General features: G+C 38.6%; 2 protein-coding genes and 2 pseudogenes across 2 annotated transcripts in view; 3 read left to right on the top strand and 1 right to left on the bottom strand.

The window, feature by feature from the left end:
* Nucleotides 1-14,751, bottom strand: part of LOC103507270 — a 32,197-nt gene extending 17,446 nt beyond the window's left edge. Inside the window, exons 1-4 of the mRNA XM_017443244.2 lie at nucleotides 14,547-14,751; nucleotides 13,931-14,123; nucleotides 13,075-13,403; nucleotides 12,442-12,885 (exon numbers count right to left, since the gene is read on the bottom strand). Coding sequence (XP_017298733.1) covers nucleotides 12,442-12,885; nucleotides 13,075-13,403; nucleotides 13,931-14,123; nucleotides 14,547-14,639 — 1,059 coding nt within the window. The 5' untranslated portion in view covers nucleotides 14,640-14,751. The remainder of the gene's footprint in view (nucleotides 1-12,441; nucleotides 12,886-13,074; nucleotides 13,404-13,930; nucleotides 14,124-14,546) is intronic.
* A 5,548-nt stretch (nucleotides 14,752-20,299) lies between these two features.
* LOC103507269 lies at nucleotides 20,300-25,103 on the top strand. Its single transcript, XM_008471720.1, has 5 exons — nucleotides 20,300-20,456; nucleotides 22,323-22,475; nucleotides 22,658-22,841; nucleotides 23,790-24,013; nucleotides 24,772-25,103. The coding sequence occupies exons 1-5, from the start codon at nucleotides 20,300-20,302 to the stop codon at nucleotides 25,101-25,103; spliced, it is 1,050 nt and encodes a 349-aa protein (XP_008469942.1).
* On the top strand, nucleotides 24,220-24,346 carry LOC113466615 (annotated as a pseudogene).
* LOC113466616 lies at nucleotides 24,459-24,581 on the top strand (annotated as a pseudogene).
* Nucleotide 25,104: the final 1 nt, after the last annotated feature.

The raw sequence follows: 25,104 nt of genomic DNA, 5'->3' as shown, positions 1-25,104 counted from the left end.
AATCGTGAGCAAACACCTTGTATACCATTCTAGTGACCAATGTGGGCCATCCTGTATAGAATTTGAATGACTTTTGACACGTGAGGGGGAGGTGTCATGAGGCCTTTATACTCCTCATCTTGAAGGAGTCGGGTGTCACTTTTATGAGTCAAGTCAAACTATTCCAATCTCTCTAAAGTCAAAAGATATTACCTCAGCCATCACCCTCGGTCTTTGCTCTTATTCCCCTAATCTTCCCTTCTACACCCCCTGTTCGTCCTTTGACATCCTCTCTTCGTCCTTATTCTGTTTCGTCCCTTTGTTTCTCTGTCTGCCCTTTTACCCTATGTATCTTTTCCTTTACCTTTCTCTTTCTTTCTCTCTCTCTCTCTTCTCCATCTTTTTCTCTATCTCTCTCTTTCTCCATCTCTTTCTCTCTCTCTCTCTCCCCGTCCTTTGGCTACTTCTCTGTCTTACATTCTCTGTCCTTCGTTTATCATCCTTCTCTCAGTCCATTTTCCTTTCCCATTCTTTCTTTTACATCCCCCTCTTCATCCCCTCGCTCTTAATATATCAACTTGCGTTACTCTCTAGTCTTATCTCATCCTCCTTTAATCTTCTTTCTCCTTCTTTTTCTTCTTCTTCTTCTTCAACAAGGGCTGATTTGTTGGTGCACTTTAATTTATGGCCTAATGTTAATAAGGTCCTCTAATAATACATTATAACAAAGTATAATTGACGAAATGGACCACTTTAATTAATTGTTCAACTTTATATGTGTGCCTTTAATATTTTCTTGTCATGAAAAGAGAGGAGGGAATTATTCGGCGGAACACGAAAAAAGAGATCCAATATCTGAAAAGATTGAAAACTCCAGAAGAAAGAACAAAAAAGTCAGTTTACCTACCTGTTTTAAAATCACAGGAAACAAGGGCTGATTTGTTGGTGCACTTTAATTTATGGCCTAATGTTAATAAGGTCCTCTAATAATACATTAAGTATAACAAAGTATAATTGACGAAATGGACCACTATAATTGTTCAACTTTATATGCCTTTAATATTTTCTTGTCATGAAAAGAGAGGAGGGAATTACTCGGCGGAACACGAAAAAAGAGATCCAATATCTGAAAAGATTGAAAACTCCAAAAGAAAAAACAAAAAAGTCAGTTTACCTACCTGGTAATTTAAAACTGAAACTGTCCTACCCCTTCAACATAGCACAGTCGAAATCTTGACCCAAAGTAGGCCTAGTCGACTGTCCAATCAAAAAATCCTGAAATTTCCTAACCACAGTAAACTAAACCACGTGGAAAATCTTCTGAATTGGGTAATTTACTGAGACATCACGGGCCACGGGCATATAAATCATGCCTGAATCGATGCGGAAATTAAAAAGAAGAGGAAAAAAAAGCCAGGAGATGGTTGGAAATGAAATATTCGAAAGCTAAATGAAAAAGTTTGCAAAGAAGAGGAAAAAAAGCCAGGAGATGGTTGGAAATGAAATATTCGAAAGCTAAATGAAAAAGTTTGCGTTGGCTATCAGCCCAGTGGTCCAATTCGAGAGGTGTGACGTAATTTTGACGTCAAAATACTTGCACAATGCGAAGTTCAAGCTTGCTCTGAAACAGGCTCCTCATGGAAAAAATCCCTGTACGGATAGCGAAGTTGTGGATTACAAACTATAGTCTATTAGGCTTCTATTCCTAACACAGAAAAATATCAATAGCAAAAATATCCAAAATCTGAGCTTTTTCGAACTTATTAAGCACGTTGAAAGTTGAAATCAGAAAGGCGGAAAACGAGACGAGATAGAATTCACAGAAACATCGGTTGCAGGCGCTGAAATGGAGGTGAGAAAATGTTCGAAATTTTCTCATTAACCTCGAAACCGAACAGGGCTGCAGTGGGGGGTTAAAATTTTACCCTCTACGAATATCAGTAGGGCCAAAATAGAATTAATGAAGAGTGGGGGGCTTGCAATAAGGGCGTATCGAATCTGAGCATTATTCATGGGAAATTATGTCAGGGTTTTTCTATAGAAAAAATATGTTTCGAGCTCTTGGTATTGAATTTATCATGGGTAATTTATATCGTATTGCTCTAATTAAGGTAGGTGCTATATTCTTTTGGTGACGCACCGATCATAATGAGATGATGAATATCGATTCCAGCTATTGTGTTTTGAGTTCTTTTTTGGAGTTTTTATGACCCCGTCAAATATGAAAATGTTGCGACCCCACCCCTTGGCAGTTGAGAAAGGAAATTAGGTTTCACAATAACGTCCATCTTTTTCAACATTGTGTTTTGGAGGAAAAAACGCAAATATACGAGTACCTTTTCCTATTATCAAATTAGATTTTTAAGTAGTTATTCAATTGGATAAGTCAATGATGATTATTAGTAGGTAATTTATTATTAATATTACCTGTTTTTCCATTATTCATTTCCAGTATCAAGTATTGTCTAGTGAACTCTAGTGTGTAATTCTTGCATCATGTTTGATTTCGTATACTGTTTCATGTCTCAATGGGCAATCCAAGTATTTAGTTGGGCAGTTCATTAGAAATAATTGTTTCTCCCAATATCCAGTTTGAACTCATTGGGTATATCCTCTTCCAATCTAACTTAAGTGACTTGATTTATTACTCTTTCCCCGTATGTACACTCTATCAATATAACTTATATTTGTTTTACCCTATTTCTCTTTGGCAACCCATAATTTTGGACAATTTCATACTTGGAAAAAAATTTACCAGCCTAGTTAGCTTAGTTGGTAGTGCGTCTGCCTTGTAAGCGCTAGGCCGCTGGTTCGATTCCCGCCCGGGGCGGATTTTATCCTGATGGTATAAGGTTCGTTCTCGGAACGGCTGGCTTTCTCCTATCCTGTCTTCCTTCTCTCTTCGATTTTGGGACGATAAGACCATAGCAGTTACAGTTTCCTCTGTCAAACCTCTTAAAAAAAAATTAAGGAGAAAGAAACGACTTCCTAAGTTTCATCAAAATACCAAATTTCTTATTCTCTTATGAAGTACAACGTGGAGTAATCTCTTTATGAGTGCCCCAACTAGAAGAAGTCATCCGACAGACTCACGGACAAACTGTCAAACGAACCAAAAGACATACCCATTTAGCTCAAAGTGGTCCCCGGAGACCCACATTCGAAATAAAAATGTATAAACTCCATCAGACATGCATGGAAGAGGATGAGGAACATAAAAAAAAGTTATAAACAGAAACATGGGAAAATAGAATCAGGGTGAGAAAGAAAAGAGAAGGAGGAGGAGAAGGAGGAGAAATTGCAGAAGAGGGGAGGAGAAGGAAGAGGAAGAGGATGAGGAACATAAAAAAAGTTATAAACAGAAACATGGGAAAATAGAATCAGGGTGAGAAAGAAAAGAGAAGGAGGAGGAGAAATTGCAGAAGAGGGGAGGAGAAGGAAGAGGAGAAGAAGAAGAAGAAGAAGAAGAAGAAGAAGAAGAAAGGGGACGAAGAGGTAAAAAGCTTTCGTCAAATTATGAGAGTTGAGAGATTAAATATTTCAAATGGAGCGTACCTACACAGAACTTTTTAGGATACAGGGGACCTCAGAGAACAATAGTCAGTAATCGGTAAATTGACAAATTTCACTCCAAAATTAACATACCTATTACCTACTCGTAACTACCACTAGATCTACAATTTATTGTTAAAGTATTTACCTACTGCAGTTTACTTCGACTCTAAAAGTTGACAAGATGGAAATTTACTGATTTTGGGCTCCATTGAGCTGCAAAGAGCCCCAAAATGATATTTTTGGAGTTGAACCATGTAAAATTGGAGTAATGAGTTCTACAGAGTACTAATCAAAATAAAATCCACCCTGTATGGTAAACATGATGATATTGTAAACAGAGGAGTCAGCAGTCAGCAGCTTCAGTTTTATGTGAGATACGTGTGTATGCTAAGTGTTTGTCGCGTACTGGAGAGGTTTTCATATTAGGATGGGCTTTAATATTAAAGTCTTATCATTGAAAATGCCATTTTTAACTTTCCAGCGCAGGATTTTGAAGTCTCTCTCTCTCTCTCTCTCTCTCTCTCTCTCTCTCTCTCTCTCTCTCTCTCTCTCTCTCCCTTTCTCTCTCTCTCTTCACATTATCCCTTCAAATATTAGCCTTTTTCTACCTTGGGGCTCACACTTCCTTCACAGTTAATTCAAAATGAAGTTAACAATAAATTGTAAAATTTCCACCTCTCTCTCCCCTTCTGTGTTTTTACGTAAACTTGGGTTTAATTAAGATTTTTCCTCGATTCCTCGTCAGTTATCTCTCAGGCGGTCTGACAGACCTATAGGTCTCAAGCTTTTCCCAAGCTTTTCTGACTGTCTGACAAACGAGTTTTAATTTCTTTAGTCATCATCATCAATATCTAAAGGCTAGGCCTTGTCTGTGAAGCCACTCATTTCTGTTGTTCGCCACACTCTTCAATTCACTGAATGATGTACATCTCATGGACTCCTGCATGTCTTTGAAGTATTGTTTCCTTGGTCGTCCTCTTGTCTTCTTTCCTTGGATTTTGCCTTCAAATATATTTGTTATAAAGTTGTTGTGCCGGATGCGACAATTGTATTATTGTAGGAGCAAAAAAAGGTACAACATTAAAGAGAAGGAGAGAGATCTCTCGCCCTCTCTTTTCCTCTCTCTCCGACCCTCAGCTTCTCCCTCTCTTTACTGATTCTTCAAGCTCTCAATAATAATTGTAGGTACGATTGTACCTACTAACAAGGTCTACAAAAGGTAGGTAGATACATCTAAAATCTAAATGGCGAAATATTTATATCTGTTACCGGCATTCTATAGAATGCCTAATCTCAGCTAACCTACCTTCGAAAAGATGGTTTCAGAATTCCACATTAACTCGCCGATAGCACAAGGTGTTGGTGGGAGATTTCTAATGGCCAACAAAGAAGCAGCTATACTTGAAAAAAACCTCTCTAGCTCCCTCTCTCTCTCTCTCTCTCTCTTCTTCTTCTTCTTCTTCTAGATTTTTCCTCGTCAGTTAAGTCGAAAAACTTCATCAAAATCTGATATTGTGCGTTACTCGTGAGTATGATGGCGGCAGAACAAACCAACTGTCAAATCAGAAGAGTAATTTGCAGAGGAGGAGGGTGAGAAGGGAGAGGGGACAGGGAGGGGTAGAACATCGGAGAAATAATTACCCTCTTCATGCAGGGAATTGCGCCCTGTGTTATATGTATGTACATAATTATCTATCACTGTATATTGTATAAGAGAGATCTCTCGCCCTCTCTTTTCCTCTCTCTCCGACCCTCAGCTTCTCCCTCTCTTTACTGATTCTTCAAGCTCTCAATAATAATAATAATAATAATAATAATAATAATAATAATAATTGTAGGTACGATTGTACCTACTAACAAGATCTACAAAAGGTAGATAGGTACATCTAAAATCTAAATGGCGAAATATTTATATAGATCTGTTACCGGCATTCTATAGAATGCCTAATCTCAGCTAACCTACCTTCGAAATGATGGTTTCAGAATTCCACATTAACTCGCCGACCACGCCACTGGTCGAGTACAAATTACAACTTACCAGCTTTTACTATTGTTCAAAAAAGGGAGAGAGAGAAACTTTTAACTTTTTCACATGGGTCATTTATAAAAGTTCGTCGTTTTGTGTGTCATTACGAGAAAGAGAGAAAGAGAGAGGGAGGGAGAGAGAGAGAGAGAGGGAGAGAGAGAGAGAAGGCCAGAAGAGGGGTTGAGAGCGACATAAATTGTTGAATGTTGATGGGTGATCGCTCAAACAAATTAATGCGTTGCCTATACCTACCTACCTGCCTACCTGGACTGATTTATTTGGTGATAGCGAAAATTTAGTGTGTATGAGTAGAGTATGCTGAGGTGCCAAAAAGATTTGCAAAAGGAAAAAAAAAACAACAACAACAACAACAACGGTCTATGGAGTTTCAGTTTGATGGTCAGCTTAAATTGCACATTTTTGAAGGAGAAATTGGGTAGATACATCTAAAATCTAAATGGCGAAATATTTATATCTGTTACCGGCATTCTATAGAATGCCTAATCTCAGCTAACCTACCTTCAAAAAGATGGCTTCAGAATTCCACACATTAACTCGCCGATCACGCCACTGGTCGAGTACAAATTACAACTTACCAGCTTTTACTATTGTTCAGTAGTCCACCATCTTTTCCCGAGAATGGACCCCAATGAGAACATAAAATAAATGAACATGGTAGTTATACATTACTCTTGGGAGTAGAGGGAGTTTTAGCAACAGATGTTTGACAAGTTCATCAGGAGATCTCCGGCTGATTACGCCATGTCACTTGAGTGACTACAATACACTTCAATATTCAGCAGATATAATAAATTATGATCCAGTGTCGTAGATGAGATTCGAACTCAGTTCTTTACTAAAAGTAACCAATGTGAATAACGCCAAAGGTGTTAATCTCTGCGAGCTGGAAGACATGTTACCTATGTACTCGTAGGTACATCACATTGCCCGCCACTCATGCTCAGATCATCTGACTGACTATCGAAACGTGTGTGGTGGAAAAAGCTTCAGATCGAGGTCTCTAGCAGATATAATAAATTATGATCCAGTGTCGTAGATGAGATTCGAACTCAGTTCTTTACTAAAAGTAACCAATGTGAATAACGCCAAAAGTGTTAATCTCTGCGAGCTGGAAGACATATTACCTATGTAGGTACTCGTAGGTACATCATATTGCCCGCCACTCATGCTCAGACCACCTGACCGACTATCGAAATGTGTGTGGCGGAAAAAGCTTCAGATCGAGGTCTTCAAAATAGTTCGATATCAAGAGCCCCCCCATTGGAGGGCAGAGCCATAATTTTTATCTAAAGTGTTTTTATACGATTTCAAACGTTCTACTGCTACCCCAAGTATTGAATGGTGTAATGTGTTAAGTGTTTGGGTAATGTGTGATGAAACAGCGGTCGTACTTTAGGCACAGACTGTTCCATATACTGACGCATATGCATCGCATGGGCACAGCCTGTCCCAGAAGTACTGTAGAGCTCGAGAAGCATCAATGTAAAGAAAAGAGTGGTAGAAAGAATAAGGAAAGAAGTGATAGAAAGAGAAGAGAGGGGAAAGATAAAAAGAATGATAGACAGGAATAAAAGAAGAAAGAAAGAAAGAGGTAAGGCGTGATAGAAGGAGAGAAAGAAAGAAGAGTCATTAAAAAAGAGAAGAAGAAGAAGAATTGAAACTGAGTGGGAGGTAGATATAATTGTTGATAAATAGAGAGAGAATGAGAGAAAGAAAACAAGAGTGAAAAGATTGGAAGAAGAAAAAAATTGCCAAGAGTGAAAGAAAGAAGATGAGGGAGAGGGAGAGATAGAAGAGAAACTGAGTGGGAGGTAGAGATAATTGTTGAGAAATGAAGAGAGAACTAACAAAAAGATTGGAAGAGAGAAATACCGGGAACGAAAAGAAGAGAGAGAGGGAGAGCGAATAGAAAGGAAGGAGAGCGAGAAGATTGACATGGAGGTGACACCTCATCTGGGTGACATTTTTGTAAATCATTAGAGAATGGCGGCTCTTGTATTTTCTGACCGGACGAAAAAGAACGGTGAACTTTGGATCTGGAGGTTGGTGGTTAGAGGCCAATTCAAGACGAAAAACAAAAAATTATTAAAATTCAAAGAAGAAGATTAGATGTTTAATAAATCATTAGAGAATGGCGGCTCTTGTATTTTCTGACCGGACGAAAAAGAACGGTGAACTTTGGATCTGGAGGTTGGTGGTTAGAGGTCAATTCAAGACGAAAAACAAAAAATTGTTAAAATTCAAAGGAGAAGATTAGATTTTTCATCTCTCTGAGAGTTCAATAATTCATTTCTAAAGTAGAAAAGTACATTTATTTTATATTTACCAACAGCATTTCCCCTTTGCAGCTTTGGATAGCCAAAGAAATGCAATACGTAGTATCGAAATGTCAACTCTCTGAGAGATCATTCATTACATTACGAAAGAAGGAAAGAGCTGTTTATGTGTTTATACTAGTATACTAGCATTTCCCTTTTGGATAGCCAAAGAAATGTAATGATATCGGAAAAGAAATGAATGTCCAACGACCCGAGCCACCCTATTTCGGATCGTTCATTTATTTTCGAAAGTTTCATGTTCAAAAGTCAAATGATACAATGGAACTTTGTTGATTTTTTTTTTCTCCTCCTACAAGGCCATTCAATAATGGTTGTCATACTTTTCCAAGAAAACGCTCTTTTTGACGTTTTTCCCCCTCTTCATAAAGAGTAATACCTACTCTTTATTAAAGAGTATTAAGACCCTTTTACCTAGGTCCCTAATTCCCTATGAGTAGGTGGTTATCATAAGTTTCCACCTATGTACGTATTGTACGTACGTAGATAGGTAAAAAACGAGACAGTCTTTTGTAATTTTCTCAAATGTTCAAAGAAGAATTTTTCTTGTAATACTCTCTATATTTCTTCTTTCTTTCTTTCTTTCTTTCTTTTTCTCCTTCTTCTTCTTCTCCTTCGTCTTCTTCTTCTCCTTCGACCAACTGAAAAATATTTCTCTCCTCTCCCGAAAACAAACTCAAAATTATGTTCAAATTTGCATTTCCCTCCTGTTAGTCCTGTTACTTTCTAATTCGATTATTTGTGGTTTTCCCGTCAAAACTCATAATAATGTAATTATTTTTGAAACCCTCGTTGTTTTTCGCCCTAACATCAAGAATGGTAATTTCATACCTACACCGTCGATAACCATGGGCCTAAAATGAATTAATATGCCTGAAATGGTACGAATTTGTTTTCGGCCTAGGTAATTCTATTTTTTCCACTTAGTCAATCACTAAGAAGGTAGGTACTGAATTTTTTACTTTTATTTATTTATTTATTTATACAATAAACGGGATTTACCCTGTACTAACTGTTACAATGTTATGTTCCTAGCTATGACCTAAATACCTAATTTCTATTATTTCCTTCTAAAAATGTGAAATTTCCATAGGTTTTCCTTCGTTTGTCTCAGTTTTCTTTGCTATGGTCCTTCTTGTCCAGAAGCCAAGAGATGGATTAGGGGAAGAGAGGGGAGGAAGAGTTACAGAAGGAGATAGAACGAGGGAGAGAGAATAGAAGAAGGGAGGATTTTTTTTTACTCTTTCTCCTTCCTCCATACTTTCCCTTCCCCTCTCCTTCCATACTTCTTCTCCTCCTCAGCCTTCATTCTTCTCTCCCAAAAATTCACCTCCCCTCTTCATACTCCTACACCCCCTCCCTCTCTATTATTCCACTTCTCCCATTCCTTACCTTCTCCCCCACTTTCATTCCCCGGGGACTTTTATAAAACTTTTCCAACGTTTTCCTTCTCTCCCTCTCTCTCTCCCTCCATCTCCCTCTCTCTCTCTCTCTCTCTCTGGGAGAAATCCAATATAATTTATTAAATAGAGAAAGAAAAAGGGAGAGAGAGAGAAACTTTTAACTTTTTCACATGGGTCATTTATAAAAGTTCGTCGTTTTGTGTGTCATTACGAGAAAGAGAGAGAGGGAGGGAGAGAGAGTTAGAGAGGGAGAAAGAGAGAGAGAAGGCCAGAAGAGGGGTTGAGAGCAACATAAGAAATTGTTGAATGTTGATGGGTGATCGCTCAAACAAATTAATGCGTTGCCTATACCTACCTACCTGGACTGATTTATTTGGTGATTTCCTGAGGTGCCAAAAAGATTTGCAAAAGGAAAAAAAAAAAAAAACAACAACAACAACAACAACGGTCTATGGAGTTTCAGTTTGATGTTCAGCTTAAATTGCACATTCCGAACACAAGGAGAAATTCCGTCGGCAATTTAAAAAGAAAGAAAAGTGTCGAGGCTTTGTTTTTATCGAATGATTTGTTAACATCGTGTTATCACTTCACCTAATTATCGTGTTGACCTAGCACCTAAATGGGAAGTATTGTGTTTCTTCTCGCCCATCTGATGAGGCATAATACGGAATAGGCACGGGAAGGCTAGCCCAGTGGTCCCGGGTTCGATGCCCACGATCGACAAAAAATTATACTCGTTTTTCGATTGCAAATATTTCAACGGGTTACTTTTTAGTGTTCTCGTGTTGACCTAGCACCTAAATGGGAAGTATTGTGTTTCTTCTCGCCCATCTGATGAGGCATAATACGGAATAGGCACGGGAAGAAAATAAATATATGGAATAATGAATATTTTGTCTATCCTCCTTGAATAGGAATGACTATAACGCGTGAGTGTGACGATAATTCGGCCACAAACGTTGGCTTAAGGTCAATGAAATGGGAAGTAAAGAAAGCCACCAACGAACAACTAACATATGATTTTACGTCTTTTCTTCTGCAATATTTGTGTCCGATCATTCAAATCAGAAGAGTAATTTGCAGAGGAGGAGGGTGAGAAGGGAGAGGGGATAGGGAGGGGTAGAACAGCGGAGAAATAATTACCCTCCTCATGCAGGGAATTGCGCCCTGTGCTATATGTATGTACATAATTATCTATCAATGTATATTGTATACCCTATGATGATGATGGTAATAATATTTAATATATCTCCATTGTACTTGCTCCTCTACTGTCTGACTAAAACTCTGGGATTTTCAGGTGTTGCGTTTTGCATTTCGAGATTATGCTCTACTTTTACGGTATGGTGATCTCATAAAGGCTTCTTCACGCCGTTTTCCAAACAAAAAGCTGAAAAAAAGTTCACCCCCGAAGGGATTCGAACCTGGGACGTCTGGTATGCTAGCATGATGAAACATCTACATAATAAATAAAGGATATAGGATAGGTTCAAGTACTTGGAGTTTTTTAAAATGCTACAATCATATAATAAATGATAAGTAGGCAAAAACTGCATACAAAGTATACTGCACTAGATTAAGGAAAGAAAAGCACGTTTTATAGGCCTTCTAATCAAAACGAAAAAAAATATGAAATTGCAAATTTTATTAGCGAAAAAGAAGTAAAGAAGAATTAAGGAAAGAGGGGAAAATAAACTTAGGAAAAACTAGGTATAAAAGTATAGCACACTGAACCTTTGTACATTTATAGACATAGGGCAGGGGTGGCCAAACCGGGAACCGCGGTTCCCAAGGGAACCGTGAGCCCATTTTGAGGGAACCGCAAGCTTATTTTGAGGGAAAAAAAACGGGAAAAAAGAAAAGTGTAAATGTACCTTATTGAGTACCTAATGGAGATATTTTGGTAGGTAGGTAGGTAGGTACCTACATAGGTATTATTATCCATCGGCATCGGTTTGAAGTGCGGTAAACGCAGCTATACGGAAACCGAAAACAAGTTGTAACAAGAAATTCACTGATTCTTGGAAAGAGAAGAAAGCAAAGCGTGAGAGGAGGAGAGGGGGGAAGGGGTTTAGTTTCTGAAGTGGACCTTTCTGAACTTTAACTAACCCTACCTACATTAAAAAGTTCCCTATTTGTAGATGAACTTTTTTTTGGTCTCTACCTACTAATTGAAGATTACCCAACTTAATTTTGATAGTCCCCTAAGTAGACTTTGTAAAATACATGGATGGTGATTTTCACAAATATCTACCTACGAGTATTACCAACTGTAAAATTCGTAGTGTCTGCAGCTAGTAGCTCATTTTCCACCTGGTATGCTCCTGAACATGTTGTTCGCAACTAAACTCCAAGAAAAACACAAAGAGGCGTCCTATAAATAAAAGCGACAACTTGGGTTTAATAAATTTTTTTTTTTTTTTTTTTTTTTTTTTTTTTTTTACGTCACTGTACAATAGCTAAAGGCTAAGGTCTTTAGTGGTAATACTCTTAATTAAGATGCTAACATAACAGTAATATATGTATGTATGTACAGAGTAAACCCCTCAATAAGGTAATTATAATAAATCGTCCCTAAGTCCGGCATGCTATGGCGTGACCTGTACTAATAAATTTCAATATGCACCTACCTATTACAGTAATATTACATACCTACCTACCTATGTACATACCTACCTACCTGTGTAGGTATGTACCTACAAAGTTAACCTATGTAATACATACCTACCCACCTACAGTAACTACATATGGGTACCTTTTTTCTTTCTTCCTTTCTTTCTCTCTTTCTTTCTTTCTCTCTTTCTTTCTTTCTTTCTTTCTTTCTCTCTTTCTTTCTTTCTCTCTTTCTTTCTCTCTTTCTTTCTTTCATTCTTTATTTATTTATTTATTTATTTCCTTCTTTCTTTCTCTCTCTCCCGCTCTCTCTCTCTCTCTTTCTCTCTCTCTCTCTCTTTCTCTCTCCCAGAAAACCATTGCTCCGCCCAATTTTTTCCTCGTCCCTCGTCGTGCTCCAGAACTTTTCCTGGTTTTCAGTCCTATATGCCTGATGTCCTACATTTAGGACTTTGCGTACGACGAGGTTATACGGTGCAAAGTCAGCGTTAGCTAATGCGTTACTTACGTCATGAATGTTCTGATGTTCCTTGTGCTGTCGATATCTTCTACTATCGGGAGAGTCATTGCGTTGTTTGTCCACATTGGCAAACTTCACCCGACTCGTCTCCTTTCTCGCCGTGACGTCATCCGATGTATTGTCACTGCTATCCACCGTTCGTTTCTCCTTCTTGGCTACTTCGGGCAAGTTCATGTTCCCGCAGGACTTTCCATTTTTCCCATGTGGGGACTTTGATTTCTTATTCCCAGGTGGAGACTTTGCTTTCTCATTGTTCGTGACGTTGTGGTTCCCTGGAAACTTTGGGAGCACATTGCTTTTGACGCATTCAAACGGCAGCTGTCCTGCGTCAACGAGCACTAAACAGTCGACGCGTTTCTTATCGTTCTTGACCTTTCCTGGATGCCACCTGCTTTCGCTGAGGTTATTTTTGTTCTTGCTCTCGACGGTTTGGTCAGAGCAGCTGCATTCACAGATGCATTCACAGTCGTGTAGAGGGGGTTTGTGCGACTTACTGCGCCCGTTACTACCACCATCATAGCACTTATCAATCCTACCCTTGTGTCCTTTCTGATCGATTGATCTTTGCGATTTTCTGATTAACTTGTGTTGTCTTTCCCCCGATGGACCCTCGACGGTTTGGTCAGAGCAGCTGCATTCACAGATGCATTCACAGTCGTGTAGAGGGGGTTTGTGCGACTTACTGCGCCCGTTACTAGCACCATCATAGCACTTATCAATCCTACCCTTTTGTCCTTTCTGATCGATTGATCTTTGCGATTTTCTGATTAACTTGTGTTGTCTTTCCCCCGATGGACAATCTCGTTGCCTTTGCTTTTCGTTCGATTGACCTCGTTTCTGTCGCCCAGGTTTCTCATGTACGGTATCATAATCAGCATCCTGATTTTTTTGCTCCCGGACACCAAATCGGATTCCCAGTGTTTCGCGGTCCAAAATGCACGAAGACTCGTCTGTAATTGATTGTTATAAGCATAAAATAAATTATACAAACCCTTAACTCTTTTTGTTCTTGCTCAAGGTGTTATATGATAATTGTAGGTACTTTTGATGCCTAGTTTGAATACAAACCCTTAACTCTTTTTGTTCTTGCTCAAGGTGTTATATGATAATTGTAGGTACTTTTGATGCCTAGTTTGATTTTTTTTTTTTCAAGCACCACTTCCAAACCTGGAAGAGTATTGTTGAACCTTAGAGAGAAACAAGGAAGGAATTTTAATTGTGTTGAGCATTTAATGCTTGTCACAAATGGTCTTCCTCGCTTGATAAACTACGCTAAATTTAATGACTTGACTTGGACTCGAACCACCAACCTCCAGATCCAGAGTCCACCGTGCTAACCCCTACACCACTGAGGTTGGTAGAGAGAAACAATCAATAAAATTTATTGACGGACTGCCCAAAATTAGGTTTGCCAAAAAGACACACCATACTTCTCAAACATAATTGTTACAGCAGTTTTTTTTTTTTTTTTACAAACCCGAGTGAATGCAGTAGGACGGGATTTTTAGAGGAGATGGTTTGTTCTCCACACAGTCGTCCTCTTCTTCCACTGGAGGACAATCTCTTCTCTCATCAGGACAATCCTCAACCAACTCTTCCTTATTCTTCCGAATACCACATCCCTCCTTTGTACTGTCCTTGTATTGGAATTGTAAATCAATGTAGAAGTTCTGAAAAGACACGATTTTCGTTTATTAGTCACCTACCTCCAAGGGCCGAGTCCAGACCCTAACTTCTGAAAGAGACTTTCTATTTCATTATCAAAGTCAAGACAAGACCCTTCTAGGAGATGATTTTTTTTAAAATTTTATTATAAAAGTGCATCTTTAGGAAGCTTTGACCAGCATTCGATCTTGGAAGGATTATACCTTCATTCCCCGGACTCGGGCTGCCGGAAGGCCATAGTAGTTTACAAGCTATAAGTAACTCAATAGAGAAAATTGTAGCGAATTCCCAAAGAAAACCCTAATTAGTGTTGTAAGTAGGTAGTGGTTTATAGAATAAAATTGGAGGTTGGAGGTACAAGTGGAACCAGAAAATGTTGACATTTAGCGTAAGTGTACCAGTCTGCGTTCTAGTGTACCACCACTTACCTGTTTCTTTAGAAACAGAAACGTCAAGAAGCAAAGTAGTACGGACACCAAGATGGCTACAATTAACACGAGCAATTTCGCAACATCAACCATTTTCCAGCGATTGTCATTTGTATTAAACTTGAACGTAGGGAAATTTTGACCATATTTAGGTACTACATATTTTAACTGCCTATTTCAAAAGAAATACATAAAAAAGACAACAATTGGCTCCTAAGATAAGTAATATGTTAGTTAGTAATGTTAACATTATTGGGTAGGTAGGTACTTATTTTGATTTTATAGGTAGGGAAATTTTGACCATATTTAGGTACTACATATTTTAACTGCCTATTTCAAAAGAAATACATAAAAAAGACAACAATTGGCTCCTACGATAAGTAATATGTTAGTTAGTAATGTTAACATTATTGGGAAGGTAATCTTATGTTTTTATAGTTATACATACAGGTATTTTTAGTGTTTAAATGCTGGTTGAAAACCGTTCGAAAAAGCAGTCCCCACTCTTTACCTATTAATAATCAGGACCACTATCTGAGTTTGAACTAGGTTTAATCATTCCTGCTGCTTATTTCCCAACGCATCCATGTTGGCATATTCATAATAATTATGCTGTTGCATATTCATCACCTACTAATTTGACTTGATCGACTTCCATCTTATTATAACGAGCTAGGCATGTTACATTCATTGAGACCTTTATTCAAATCACTACCTACTAGTTTTATCCAATAGTATTTATTCATTAATATTGACATTGTTATCTACACATAACTTCTATTTTCTACTGGGTAAGTACAATGTTGGTGAAATCGGATGTTCGCAGCTTCCATATGAGTGCCAAAACCATTATTCTCTTTGAAGACACACTGAGAAGAAAAAAAACTGCGTTCCAGAACTCTATTGAACTCGACACTATAATATATCATACAAACAACCTAAATCAAAACGGAAGTAACCAAATAATAGCGTTCTTCTACCCTAGCTTTTGGCACCTTATCACTAACTTTTTTCTCAGTGCACTGTTCTTGCAATCACCTCATTAATTTATCTCAAAAAAAGTCCATTAGGTATGTACTTTTTAGTACACTCTAATTTTTGTCATTTGAGCTGTTGAGCCTAGCTAACATCATATTGTTGATGAACTTTTACCTTGAATCCCAGTCGAACCTTAAGGTTTGGCAGCCCAATAGGTGAAGGTTTCAAACACTCAGTTCATATTTGGAATTTTCTGATTCACCCTGTTTCTCTGATGGTTGTATTGATTTCACATCAGGTGTAGGTGTTTGCTGATCTTGAATATTGGTAACTCAATTATCGACTCGGGAGATCCTACTCAAATTTCACAAATCGTGATGTACGGCAGAACGGGGCTACTGGGAGCGATTGGACCTATTTGGCCAGAGTGAGCATCTGTATGGTTGCAGATTGCAGAACCTTCGTGGACCCCACACCTTCTTGGATCCCATGCTTGTTGTCGAGCTTATTATATAACTAAATAATCTGCGCTTGCATGCATGAAATGAGTCGATAAGATTATGGACAGGGCCGTATCCAGGATTTGCCAAGGGGAGGCCGAGAGTCCAAACACTTATGGACGGGGGGGGGTGGATGCTCCAAATTTTCGAAGTCTTCCCTACAGTTACAGGAGAAAAATGAAGCACGAATGTAGGGGAGGGGGTGGCCGGGCCCCCTTGACACCAATTTTTCGGAGCCTGACGTGCAGTAAAAGAGAAAAATGAAGCTCGAGGGGGGGGGCAGGCCCCCTCGCCCCCCCCGGACGTGAAGTAAAAGAGAAAAGGGAGGCGGGGGGGGGGGGGCAGGCCCCCTCGCCCCCCCCCCAATACGGCCCTGATTATGGATCTCTTCCTCTGGTAAGATAGGATGTTCTTTGAAAGATAGAAAAAGAAAACGGATTTTGTAGTTGAAATAATGGAAGTTGAAATAATCGAGTTTCTACTGTACTAATAACTATTAGAAACAGTATAGGATGAACCCTTATCTTCGTAACAGCTGTGGATTACTAATGACTTCCAACTAACAAAGGTAAAGCTAAGCATAGCTATCCTAGGCCAGCCACTCACTATGAAGCATGCCTGATCAGGTATACACCTGATGAGCGCGCACAAACTCTATCAGGTAGACCTAAGAGGTACGGCTGAAAAGGTCCGTCTGTCAGGTCAACCTGATGAGCACACACACACACACACTATCAGGTATACCTGATGTCGTTAGGTCTACCTGATAGTGAGTAGCTGGCCTTACCCACCTATCTATCGAATATTTACTGATCACATAAACCCTTGTCTACTGTGCTTGACATAGGTACGAACAGAGAGAAAAACGAACAACGCTTCCTTAAAAACAACAACTGTTCTCTCAGCTCCCTATCATCTCTCACCTCAAAAATCCAGCTAATCCCTGCTGCTCCAGTGGTCAATCAAGTCAACCCTTTCAAGCCCACTGGGTCTCCAAATTCAATATTCAACTCTAATCAGCTAAACCATTTTACATCACCACCACCTACTGTGTTCAACTCAATCAGCCCTTTCACGTCCGCAGGGTCTTCAAATTCAATATTCAACTCAAATAATCATGTCAACCACTTCAGCTCTCCGTCGCCAACTGTGTTCACTTCAAATAAATTTAGCCTTTTCGCGTCTTCCGTCCCTCCTGTCACCACAAACTACCCCGTGAAGCAATATCCATTCAGTGGGAGCTATCCATCCAGCCCTTTTACATCTACGGTTTCCCCATTCACCACAAAATATCCCGTGCCAGCTTTCAACCGGTTCCAGTTAGCGTCGGTTGGTCGTCCATTTAGTGCGTACGTCCCTTCGACTACAGAGGTCAGCACGAAGTACCCTTCTCTCTTACCGTTTCCGTCCATATTTCGCACTGCTGGATAACTCTTTGCGTCCATATTTCGTACGGCTGGATAATTCTTTCCGTCCATATTTCGTACTGCTGGATAACTCTTTCTGTCCATATTTCGTACTGCTGGATAACTCTTTCCGTCCATGTTTCGTACCGCTGGATAACTCCTTCCGTCCATATTTCGTACTGCTGGGTAACTCTCATGCTAGTTCAATGAACTAACCACAAAAAGCGTCCATAGGACCACATGTGTGAACATTTTGGTCAGTTAAACCAACCGTACTAAAGACAACTAATATGACTTCTGTCACTTCTGTAGATATAAATGATTGGTGGATATGAAAACTTGGGTAATTTTTAGTGGATAACCATGTTGGTAAATTGTTTGTACTGAAAAGGTTTGAGAAGCCTGAGGGTAAATTTGTCTTGACAAATGAATCCATGTTGTTCCACTCCTATTTGATTAAAAAGTGGTGGAAATGCCTCCCTGAGACTTGACACGTACTTTTTATTCCACCTCGTGGCGTTTTCATAAGCTTCTTAAAGCAGCTCATACGTTCCAAGAACAATGTGCATAAAAAAGTTAATCGTGAAGATTAAGGAAAAAAAATCCTGAGAGACTTTGGAGCCTTGGTTAAATTTCACTGCCTAGCGTAATAATACACAATGCAGCATGGTTTTCTGCATTTTTTATTTGTGTTTTTCTTCTATCAATCCAGCCCTTTTACATCTACGGTTTCCCCATTCACCACAAAATATCCCGTGCCAGCTTTCAACCGGTTCCAGTTAGCGTCAGCTGGTCGTCCATTTAGTGCGTACGTCCCCTCGACTACAGAGGTCAGCAGGAAGTACCCTTCTCTCTTTTCGTTTCCGTCCATTTTTCGTACTGCTGGATAGCTCTTTCCATCCATATTTCGCACTGCTGGATAACTCTTTGCGTCCATATTTCGCAATGCTGGATAAGTCTTTCCGTTCATATTTCGTACTGCTGGATAACTCTTTCCGTTTATATTTCGTACTGCTGGATAACTATTTCCATCCATATATCGTTCTCCTGGATAACACTCATGCTCGTTCAATGGGCTAACCACATTACCACACTCAAGTAGACATTGTGTCGATAGGACATGTGTGAAAATTTTGATCTGTTAAACCGAAAATTTTGATCTGATCTACCGGACTGGAGATAACTAAGATGACTTCTATAGGTACGTACATATTAAAGATTGATGGGTATGAAAACTTGGGTAATTTTTAGTGGATAACCATGTTGGTAAATTGTTTGTACTGAAAAGGTTTGAGAAGCCTGAGGGTAAATTTGTCTTGACAAATGAATCCATGTTGTTCCACTCCTATTTGTTTAAGAAGTGGTGGAAATGCCTCCCTGAGACTTGACACGTACTTTTTATTCCACCTCGTGGCGGTTTCATAAGCTTCTTAAAGCAGCTCATACGTTCCAAGAACAATGTGCATAAAAAAAAGTTAATCGTGAAGATTAAGGAAAAAAAATCCTGAAAGACTTTGGAGCCTTGGTTAAATTTCACTGCCTAGTGTAATAATACACAATGCAGCATTGTTTTCTGCATTTTTTATTTACGTTTTTCTTGAGCTTTTCTTCTTCTTCTTCTTCTTCTTCTTCTTCTTCTTCTTCTTCTTCTTCTTCTTCTTCTTCTTCTTCTTCTTCTTCCTTTTTTACTTGGAGAAATCCAGATTTATTACCACTGAAAATCTTGCTTAAGAACGGCTTTTGTCGGTTTGGAACACAACTTTAATTATTGAGTTTATCATGCTTAAAAACTTGAAGTGTGAATTTAAGAAAAATTGACACGTACTTTTTATTCCACCTCGTGGCGTTTTCATAAGCTTCTTAAAGCAGCTCATACGTTCCAAGAACAATGTGCATAAAAAAGTTAATCGTGAAGATTAAGGAAAAAAAATCCTGAGAGACTTTGGAGCCTTGGTTAAATTTCACTGCCTAGCGTAATAATACACAATGCAGCATGGTTTTCTGCATTTTTTATTTGTGTTTTTCTTCTTCTTCTTTTTTACTTGGAGAAATCCAGATTTATTACCACTGAAAATCTTGCTTAAGAACGGCTTTTGTCGGTTTGGAGCACAACTTTAATTATTGAGTTTATCATGCTTAAAATCTTGAAGTGTGAATATAAGAAAAGTAGGTATAAACGAAAACATCTAGATGCCAGTGTGATAAGGGCTTGAGCCTATAGGTACTGAGCCGTTATCCCGCATGTATTGTGTTCATCAGTTATAGAGCAATCTATGTCCTCTATCTGTCTGATTCTTCTTCTTTGAGTGCCTATACTGCCTATCCGTTGCGAATGTTGGCGATCATCATGATGGCTATACCTATGCGTATCTTGTGGGTGGCAGTCCGGTTTAATGTCTGTGTATAACTACATTAGTTATTTAAAGTATTCTCTTATTTTGAGAGTCTAGTGATGTAATTTTCCAAGATTTTGTCTTTTGATGTTTGTACCTAAATATCTAACTCTGTTTCCCATATCAATTTATCTGTGCCCTCTTATTAATTTTGACCCTTACCAGAAATTCATCTGGAATCTTGAAATGCTGAAATACTTGACCTAAATATAAGTGGTAGGTAAATGGATAGATACTCTAATAGAGAGAGTCATGAAATGAAACATACAAAAAATAACAGGTATAACAACAATATTTGTAATTATTATTGAGTTGAAAATGGACAGATCATGGTAATCGGTCCGATTTTTTTTTTTTTTTTTTTCAAAAATCCCAATATTTACATTTTTTCTCATCATTTCAACAGGTGAATTATTTACTTCTGGTGTAAGTGGTGTTCTTTTTAAGTTAGAATAATACAATTTTAAGCAATAAGTATGGCCTCTACGGCCCCTAGTGTGTCTATCTTAACAAGTAGTGTACAAACTGGAGGAAAAAGGACAATCCAGAAGGCTAATCATGTTAAAGAACTGAGGAAAGTTGCCAAGTTGAAGGGTAGGAAGTATGCTGCAGCCAAAAAGAAACAAGTTCCATGTAAAGTGTTTCGTCACATTCAAGTGTGTTGTAAAGAAACGTGTTTTGAAACTATCATCGAAGGGTTTCTTACACATCGAAGGGTTTCTTACACATGTGGTACCAACAGCACCAGCAAATGTACCCGAGATGAGTGAGTCCGAAAGCGAGACGGAGTACCGTATAGCCTACCTAAAAAACATATCTACAAAAAGTAATAGAAATTAGAAAGTAAAAAAACTTTTGAGATGTACTTGTAAGTCCAAAAGGTACGCTCTCCGATTCATAAAACCCAAAAGTACATAAAATGGCACAACGAAAATCTCGAGTTAACTTCTGAAGAATTATTTTTGACCTATTCTTGATTCAGCATTGATTCTTTTTGGTAAAAACCTGGACCTTGGAGGTACACAGTTCCACTTTGCAATCCATGGACACTACAGAGTGTAAATACGTATAATGAGTCTCAAAACGAAAAGAATCTTCCGATTACCTCGGTGTGGAAATTTCCAGCTTTTTTTTTCTGACATTTCTTTGACAGTTTCATGACGTGTTGCTGATAAAAATATTAAATTCCATTTCTATAGACGGTAAAATCATTTTGCTGGAAATGTATAATGGAATAAAATACAAGGTAAAGCTAAGCATAGCTATCCTAGGCCAGCCACTCACTATGAAGCATGCCTGATCAGGTATACACCTGATGAGCGCGCACAAACACTATCAGGTAGACCTGACAGGTACGGCTGAAAAGGTCCGTCTGTCAGGTCAACCTGATACCTGATGAGCACAAACACACTATCAGGTAGGCCTGATGAGGTATACCACACTACAGAGTGTAGATACGTATAATGAGTCTCAAAACGAAAAGAATCTTCCTATTACCTCGGTGTGGAAATTTCCAGCGTCCGTCTGTCAGGTCAACCTGATACCTGATGAGCACAAACACACTATCAGGTAGGCCTGATGAGGTATACCTGTCGTTAGGTCTACCTGATAGTGAGTAGCTGGCCTTACCCACCTATCTATCGAATATTTACTGATCACATAAACCCTTGTCTACTGTGCTTGACATAGTGTACTGTATACTATTGCACTCATAAATCCAAGTGTAAATCTTGATCTCATTAAGAAGTCGACTTAATGGAATAAAATACATCTCACCCTAATTGACAAGTTAGATTGATTGATGGCCTGATGGGGAGGTTGAACTCCAATGGTGATTTTCATTTGAAAACTTATCAATGTTCCAAATGGCTAATGAGTTTTCGTTCATGAGGTACCCTATCCTATTTAATGGAGTTGAAAAAAAATGCATAATGTCTAATGTCAGAGAAGAATCCGGGCGTTTCTATTTTAGTAACTAAAAGTAATGCACGTTGCTTTATACAAATTAGAAGGCGTATTAGACCTATTAGTATAGAAAAATAAAAACAGTTATGGATTCTTTGAAAATTATTTCTAGAATAATTTTATTTTATTTTATTAAAGTTTTATTTCGTAAATTTGTAAAACTACGAGAGATAAAAGGTCCTAGTCCGGTTTGAATTGTTAATAAAAACCGGAACTAGCCCCCTTACAAACTTGAAGCTTATATCAAGAAATAAGTACAAAAAGTTATTTAAAACAAATTAACAGATAAGTGGTACTCAGAAAGTTCAGGTCTCGGTCTCGACTTTATTAGAATTTTTCTTCGCTTTTCGTTTCGCTTATTGTGTTAATTTCGCATCTTGTGCCTATAAATATTTTTTCTTTGGCTTGAAATCTTGATAAGTGGTAGGTAAATGGATAGATACTCTAATAGAGAGAGTCATGAAATGAAACATACAAAAAATAACAGGTATAACAACAATATTTTGTAATTATTATTGAGTTGAAAATGGACAGATCACATCAACGACCGCTACTGGTGCACTGATGCCGACGACGACATCAAGGCGTGTGGCATAACTTGCAAGGCGCTGGAGGATGATGACCTCACGGATGACATAGCGTGTGCGAGGCGCATCTACAGACAGCACAAGCGACAGGGAGGCAATGGTAAGATATCAGTAAATTTATTTATTTATTTATGAAGTTTCCATTTATTAGAATTTAGTACAAATCTCTCAATTAAATAAATATTCAACAAATGGTATGTATAGTTGTATACCCATCCGTAAAAGCCGGAGCTTGTGCCACGGATGAAGAAAAAGGGTTCTTCAAATTGAATTGATCCCAAGGGCAATATAAACCTAAACCCTTACCTAAAAAAATGATTAAAAGTATCGCCATTTTATTTTGTGTGACCAATTCATTTTTTTCGCTCGCTCGATGCAAAACGTTTCGGCCTTGTGAGTTGGCCAAAGTTCTTCTGGATAATGATATTAGCAAGGACGACATCGCCACATGGCTCTGCATTGCCAGGTAAGTCAACCAATGAAATCGCGAATTTATGATACCTATTGATACGGGTATGATCGATATCATACTATGATCAATACATCAGTTGATACTCGTAGATATCGGTAATTTTATTCCACATGGCTCTGCATTGCCAGGTAAGTCAACCAATGAAATCGCGAATTTATGATACCTATTGATACGGGTATGATCGATATCATACTGTGATCAATACATCAGTTGATACTCGTAGACTCGTATAGATATCGGTACCTAATTTTATGTATGGTAATATGATCGGTACATCAGTCGATTGGTAGTTGAGGGGTACCATCAATGTTGTGGGTAAAATATGAAACGATTTATTATGGCAATTAGGAATCTTGGGATTCTTACTTAGCATTACAGGCTGTGTCACTAGGTGAACTAGGATAGAAATTTAGATACAAATGCGAATCTGGGAACTTTGATTGGTAGTTGAGGGGTACCATCAATGTTGTGGGTAAAATATGAAACGATTTATTATGGCAATTAGGAATCTTGGGATTCTTACTTACCATTGTAGACTATGTAGGTATTGTTATCATGTGTATAATCTGTTATTGTAAACATGTTGTAAACTGTGAGTTTGTTAAAATTGCAAATAAATAAATAAATAAAAATGTCACTAGGTGAACTAGGATAGAAATTTAGATACAGATGCGAATCTGGGAATGGAAATCCCTTGTCCCTGGTGAAAAGCACCCCAAAAAGGATGCAATGTTTGTGTGGAAGAAATTCCGCACTCCTGAATTATATTCCAGATAAACACATAAAGTTCGTTCTCGGAAAGCCTAGCTTTCTCCTATACTGTCCCCCTTCTTTCTTTCCTTTCGGGGCGATTACAGTTCACTCTCTGAAACCTCTTTAAAAAGGGGGAAAGCTAATTGAGTCCGCAGCATAAAGAGAACGACTTCCAAATTCGAATTCCAGGTATGAGTCGACCTTCAACTCGTCGGCGGTAGGTCACATGTCGGGCGATGGCAGTTTGGACCACGGGATCTTCCAGATCAACGACCGCTACTGGTGCACTGATGCCGACGACGACATCAAGGCGTGTGGCATAACTTGCAAGGCGCTGGAGGATGATGACCTCACGGATGACATAGCGTGTGCGAGGCGCATCTACAGACAGCACAAGCGACAGGGAGGCAATGGTAAGATATCAGTAAATTTATTTATTTATCAAGTTTCCATTTATTAGTATTCAGTACAAATCTCTCAATTAGGTAAATAAATATTCAACAAATTGTATACCCATCCGTAAAAGCCGGAGCTTGTGCCACGGATGAGGAGCTTCTGCCACGGATGGGGAAAAAGGGTTCTTCAAATTGAATTGATCCCAAGGGCAATATAAACCTAGACCCTTACCTGGCGTGGAGGTTACCTTGATCAAGAAGGAGGTTCCTCCAGGGTGAGGCCCTTTGCACTTAGGTTGGATTGACCCCTGCCAGTATTCCATATGATTGGTGAATTTAGAATAAAAAAACAGCACTTTGTATCAAAATTGTGTTCTCAAATAATCTATTCGTAGGAGAACAATATTATTTAAATTGATCAATGTTTTGACTAAGACTCGAAATTTCAAACCCTTGATCTCCCAGTTCTACCTGGCGTGGAGGTTACCTTGATCAAGAAGGAGGTTCCTCCAGGGTGAGGCCCTTTGCACTTAGGTTGGATTGACCCCTGCCAGTAATCCACATGATTGGTGAATTTAGAATAAACCAGCATTTTGTATCAAAATTGTGTTCTCAAATAATCTATTCTAAGAGAACAATTATTTAAATTGATCAATGTTTTGACTAAGACTTGAAATTTCAAACCCTTGATCTCCTGGTTCCTGAACGAACTTTCATCCAGTCTCCAATTAGATGTTCTCTGATTCTCATCCATCGTGCTTCTTTTTTACTTTCAGGGTGGACAGCCTGGGCAGTGTATCCTTATTACTGTACGAACAGAGAGAAAAACGAACAACGCTTCCTTAAAAACAACAACTGTTCTCTCAGCTCCCTATCATCTCTCACCTCAAAAATCCAACTGATCCCTGTGGCTCCAGTGGTCAATCAAGTCAACCCTTTTACGTCCACAGGGTCTCCAAATTCAATATTCAACTCAAATAACCACTTCACATCTCCGTCACCAACTGTGTTCAACTCAAATAAATTTAGCCCTTTCAAGTCGTCCGTCCCTCCAGTTACCACAAACTATCCCGTGAAGCAATCTTCATTCAGTGGAAGTTATCAGTAGT

Source organism: Diaphorina citri, unplaced genomic scaffold, assembly GCF_000475195.1.
Source record: "Diaphorina citri unplaced genomic scaffold, Diaci psyllid genome assembly version 1.1 scaffold302, whole genome shotgun sequence".
Lineage (NCBI taxonomy): Eukaryota > Metazoa > Arthropoda > Insecta > Hemiptera > Psyllidae > Diaphorina > Diaphorina citri.
Note: the sequence above shows the minus strand (reverse complement) of the source record. Positions and strands in the feature narration are given on the sequence as shown.

Excerpts from the sequence above, each read along its gene's own strand:
- LOC103507269 (XM_008471720.1), top strand. The coding sequence starts at position 20,300 with ATGGCCTCTACGGCCCCTAGTGTGTCTATCTTAACAAGTAGTGTACAA. Across the intron at positions 22,476-22,657 it reads CAAGCGACAGGGAGGCAATG|GGCAATATAAACCTAAACCC; the intron begins GTAAGATATCAG and ends ATTGATCCCAAG. Across the intron at positions 22,842-23,789 it reads ACATGGCTCTGCATTGCCAG|GTATGAGTCGACCTTCAACT; the intron begins GTAAGTCAACCA and ends TTCGAATTCCAG.